The 5965-nt window shown below is 31.2% G+C and overlaps 1 protein-coding gene across 1 annotated transcript; it reads right to left on the reverse strand.

Annotated features, from left to right (window-relative positions):
• Positions 1 to 2566: 2566 nt before the first annotated feature.
• LOC141612740 (mitochondrial metalloendopeptidase OMA1-like) lies at positions 2567 to 5411 on the reverse strand. The gene is made up of 3 exons (XM_074431518.1): positions 4533 to 5411; positions 3800 to 3972; positions 2567 to 2912 (listed from the first exon to the last, which is right to left on the reverse strand). Exons 1-3 carry the CDS (start codon positions 5367 to 5369, stop codon positions 2660 to 2662), a joined length of 1263 nt encoding a protein of 420 aa, XP_074287619.1. The 5' UTR covers positions 5370 to 5411; the 3' UTR covers positions 2567 to 2659.
• Positions 5412 to 5965: the final 554 nt, after the last annotated feature.

Raw genomic sequence — 5965 nt, forward strand, 5'->3', positions numbered from 1 at the left:
GGAATCCTAAAATCTATGTTAAATGTGGAAGTGAGGTTTTGGAGGGAAAATAAATATGTTGTGGTTGTTGTTTTATTATTTTATATAGAATATAGATGCGCTATTACTATATCCATTTTGTGTCGAGCTATTGCATGTCCCATCTGAAAAAAAAAATTATTTAAATTTTACACCTTACGAAATTTGGTCAAGATGCTTAACGCCAATCTATGTGGCTTCGATGACGCGATGGCCGTCATTGATTTCACGGTGGTTGGTGGTGGACCAAACATTATTCTATTGGTGGCATCAATGACCGCATGAAGGCGGCCGGGATTAATTAAATTTACAAGAGATGATTGAGAAGTTCTTGTGAATGTTGAGCTCAGCTGGGCAAGCTTTAACTTAATGCAATTAAAAACCATGGTGGATTTCTGTTGATGTATTTTTGCATTTGTTTAATTAATTTAGCTTAATAATTTTGCGTTTTGTGTTTCGGTTTATATAGGACTAGTATTGGTGCCCGGCTTCGCCCGGGCTACCTCTACTTACCATTAAATTTTTTTTTTCATAAAATAAAATTACTTAAGGTTGCATAACCCATAAATTTATCATTATTATATTTTTTTTATGACATACCCTAAAATTACGATGAAATAAATTTGGAGACAAATTAACTACTCCCCCTATTAATATTTTACTCTTATTAATGAAATAATAGTAATAAGTAATAACATTCCAGTACTTGCCCGTAATCATTGTTATTTTCACTACTCCCGCCGTAATTATTGTTACTGTTACTACTGCCGCATTAATATTGATAATTTCACTACTCCCGCCGTAATTATTTTTACTTTCACTATTGCCGCATTAATATTGATTATTTCATTACTCTCGTTGTTGTTTCTGCCACTTTCACTAATTTCGCTGATAATATTGTTACTTTTACTATTCAAATGAGTGGTTACAATCATATAACTACATCCAATGTTACTACAATTCTTTCTTTACTGACAAAATTATTTTTACTACTTAGACATGCAATTTTAAGAGGATTATATATTTATATAAATATATTACATATGTGCATTAAATCAAATCGAAAGAATTATGCAATATTATATATTATGGAATCTAACTTGAATTATTTATAACCTATTTATATTATATTTTTGTATGTTAAATAATTAACATCTCTATACATCTAATCAACTATAAAGTTTAATAAAATTGCATAGATTTTAAATTTAATATATAATTTTATGATGATAATAATTAATACCATAAGTGTGCATGTTTATACTAATTAATTATTTTATTTTAAGAAAATTGACCATCTTCTAGTCTTCTATAAATATTTAGGAAAATTACCAGACATCTTCTTTCTTTTAGTCTCCTTGAAATTGACCATCTTAATTAATTATTTTATTTTAAGGAAATTGACCATGTTTAGGAAAATTACCAAGCTTCTATATAATTTAATTTTAACCCAAACTATATAATATTTGCATTGAGATCCCTTAATCGAGTCCATCACACGGTGCTAGTGATTTAAAACTATATAGTATAATTAATTTGTATAACTTTCTTTAATTACATTGAAGTCCCTTGGTTTCTGGATTTAATATATAGTATGGATTTGGTCTGTTTACAAGGATTACGAATTAGGACACACGGAATTAGGAAAGCGTCCCCTATCTACTAAAAGATAGGTGGATATAAAAATTTTCATTCAAAAAACATCTTGTAATTAAGGAAGATAATTATTCCTCTGTCTGGTTATTTGTTGTCCTTTTTTATTTTTTGGTGTCTCAGTCAATTATTGTCCTTTCTATTTTAGGATTGCATTTAATGAGCAATTTGATCATTCAGACTCAATTTGATCCACTTGTCATCTTCTAATTGGCCCTCCTTTTCTTTTCTTAGTCTCCGTGCCAGAAACAAAAGATACAATTGACCGAGACGGAGGGAGTACAATTAAGTCCATTTACTAATTAAGGAAACTAAAAATTATACTATTTTATTTCATTAAATTATATTTCATTAATATTAATCTTTCTATCAAATTATATTATTTTCATGAAACTCTCAACTATATCCTCTTACTAAAATAAAAAATAAAATTACTATTAAACTATAAATTGTTACATATTTTATTGATGTTATTATTTGAGAATGACTTGACCCATATATTACGTATAAAACAAACTGTAAATCACTATTATTATTTTCGTGACAAAAAAATAGAAATTAACAATTAGAATCATTAACTTTGTGGTATAAAAAATATTTTGTTTAAAATACATTTCAACACATTACTTAGTGCTTTTGATTAATTGTCAGTTACAATTTTTTTTTTCAAAGCAAAATACAATGATGAGAAATATGAACAAATAATGGTATCTCATTGTTCATATTCTCTTTCAAAAAAAATATATGAACAATTAATGAGATACCATTATTGATGTATAAGTAATTTAATAAAAATAAAAAACTCTATATACCATGTATTTATTGCACGGGGTCTAAACTAGTTGGTATGAACTAAGATAATTGTAATTTTTAAATTTATAATCCCGCTTTCCTAAAGTTCATAAATATCATATATAAAAGATGATGTATGGACAAAAAAGTGCTTATAAGTCCCAAAAACACTCTGAAAAGTTAGGCCAAACACACACTAAAAATGGGTCAGATTATTATTCAAACGAAGCTGATAATCTCTGAATAAACACATAGCTTTCTTCATTCGTTCTGGGTTCTTCAGGTACTCAACTCTATCGCGCCCACTCGGATAATCATCGTCTGAGTATGACATGTCGTCATCGGAGTCTACATATCCAGCTTTATATAACCCAATTATCGCTGCTCTAGGGTGATATCCCGCTGAAGCCATCAACATCATTCCTATGTAATCTGCTTCAAGTTCCTGCCTGAATTAATCGAAAATTTCCTTATTCAGGTTTGATCAAGAGACCATCTCATAAGGGAATTAGTTATGTAAGCTGGGCCGGCCCTAAGGGGAGGTTACATGGGCAAATGACAAGGGTCCAAGTTTAGAAGGGGCCCACGAGGGTGGAATTATAAATTGGCTATATAGGCTTTAACTCGAGCCCTTTGTTAAATATAAAATTTGTTACATATAAATAACAAAATAAGTAATTTAGTCTAGTGGTTAATTGGTTATACATCTTACCAATTAATTTGAGGTCTTGTGTTCAATTCCTTATGTCTCCTTTTATTTTATTTTTTATTATTTTTTTTAATGTTAAAGAATTCACTACAATGATAGGCACATTGCCTATCCATTTAATCATTTAATTATATTTTAGCGGGCCATTGAATTAAGATAAAATATTACCATGCTATTAAGATTTGATTTCTACAATTATACATTTAATGGACTCATCTAACAGAGCTATATCTAAAATTTGAAAAAAAAATCGATCTTTTGCATTTTTTTGACAATAAAAGGGTTAAATTATAAGATACCTTCTCTTTAATTCTCCAAATCCAAAATTATTTTTTCTTCTAAATTTTTTAGAGTTTTTCAAGAATCAACCCCATCTTTAAAATTGGAGAAAAAAAATTAGTATTCTCAATATTAGACAATGAATTACTTGAACAATTTTTTTTAACAAATCGGGGCCTCGTTTTACAGTTTTGCCCAGAGTCTCAAAATGTTTAGGACCGGCTCTGTATGTAAGTACCGGTATATGTCACTAAAAATACATGATTCTTAACTAGTTAATTTTATAACTCAAAAATACATGAGACGGTCTACTGCATAAAATGTTAGGAGCTTAGAACTTGTACATACCTTCGGCGTGAATAGTCTTTCCCAATCTTCTCAAGTTTGATCTTGTTGTTTGATGTTAAAAAATGTTGATACACAAAAGACATGATCTTATTAAATAACGCGACTTCGAATATATATCTTGAATAATGCGCTATTACTGTATCCATTTTGTGTCGAGCTATTGCATGTCCCATCTGAAAAAGAAAAATTATTTAAAATGCTAATTATTCTCATGTAAACCGATTGTATACACATTGTGTAAACTGTAAAATAGATCCATCCTAATAACTTTATATTCAAAAGTGGAGGAAAATAGTACTACTAACATGGCAACATCCATATTTCATCGTACTTTCCTATCCAATATATAGTGAATTAATAATCTCTCTCTTTTACATACTGTTTTTCTAAAATAACTCCCTTTTATAAAAAAATTTTCCTACAATTACTCTCTCAAAATGCTCTTTTATCAAAAATTGCTTCAAAACACTAATTTAGGTGACTTATTCCGTCTGTTTTTGAACTTATTATCCATTGTTATACCTTTCAATGTATAAATTGGCTAAGCCACAAACGTAATAAGTTCATAAAACATGACAACCAAACGAATTCCAGCAATTCATGCGAATTTTAATATAAGAATTAAAATCACGTGTTTTACAAATTAAAAATGAAATTAATTCATGTATGAACCAAACGAGGTCTAAGATGATGCATGGAGGGAGTATTTAGATAGTCGAGTGTGAATACGTACCTCGTGGCCAATGACACCGGCCAGTTCTTCATCTGAACAATTATCAATCAATTTTGTGAGAACAAAGATGTGTTTATCAGAATGCAAATATGCATTATACACTGGAGAATCAATCACAGTTATTTTCCATTCAGCACCTTCCAAATGCTTAGTACTATACCTTCTCTTAAACCATGATGTCCTGCTATTGAATGTATCACATGATGATTTTCTCAAGGCTTGACCCGACCGTCGTCCTACAGTCCAAACCGGGTTTGATGTATTGCACAGTTCGTACGCTACAATGGTAAATTCCCTCTTTAACCCTAGCGTGTCGTGCATCCCTTGCCCTAATTTACTTGCTATCGTCGCAACACGTAAACTCTTTTCGTGTGTCGATGGCAAAACTCTAGTACCTTGATAATCTTGTTTTATTTCCTCCACAATAGTATACGCTTTCATTCGGCTTCTAGATATTAAGAAGCGCTGAGGTAGTGACCTAAACGTCAAATGTCGACGATTCGAGAATGGGACACGTTCTACCCTAAGTACCATGCACATAACAAGCATTGCTACACAAGACACCTTACGAAACTTGGTCATGATGCTTAACGCCAGTCTATGTGGCTTCATTGATTTCACGGTGGTTGGCGTAGGACCAAACTTTCTATTGGTGGCAGCAACGACTGAATGAAGGTGGAAGGGATTATTAATTAATTTTCGGAGTAGACCGTTCTTCGAGAAACGATGATTTTTATGATTGTTATCAAGCTTATTCACAAGAGATGATTGAGAAGCTCTTGTGAAATTTGAACTCAGCTGCAGAGGCTTTAGTTTAATGCAGCTAATTAAAACCATTACTGTGGATTTCTTCGAGAAACGATGATGTATTATGTGTGTGTGTGTGTGTTTGTTAAGAGCTTTAAGTGCTTTATTTATTTTGTTTGGTTACTATTATAAGGATTAAAAATTAGTAACAACAATTAGGAATTAGGAAAGCATAGATATGGTAAGTCATGGACTCCTGATCATGATAGGAGTAGGACTAATCTGCCCTCTAAGGTTTCTCGCACCGGCTGAAATAAAGAAAAAAAATTCCTCTTCTTATTCTATGAGACTTGGTAACGGTAGCCTTGCTAGTATCTCGGTCCATAGGTCTAATGTAAGGTACTTACCAAAAATATTTGCTAAATTCCTCTTCATATTCATTGTTTAAGGGTTTATCAAGGGTTTTAGGTATTATAATCCGGAGATTGGCACTAGAGATCGTGATCGCCTGCTAGTTTGGCTAATCAAGTCGGGTTTGGTTCAGTAATGAAAAATATATATAATGATAATATATATAAGACGTAGGAAAATAAATTCCGCCTTTAGTTTGTCATTGATTAAAGGTACGAACACGAGAGTCGATCTAGAGACTTACAACAATTAGGAAACTATGCTCGACAAAATAT

The sequence above is a fragment of the Silene latifolia genome, chromosome 11, assembly GCF_048544455.1.
Source record: "Silene latifolia isolate original U9 population chromosome 11, ASM4854445v1, whole genome shotgun sequence".
Taxonomy (NCBI): Eukaryota; Viridiplantae; Streptophyta; class Magnoliopsida; order Caryophyllales; family Caryophyllaceae; genus Silene; species Silene latifolia.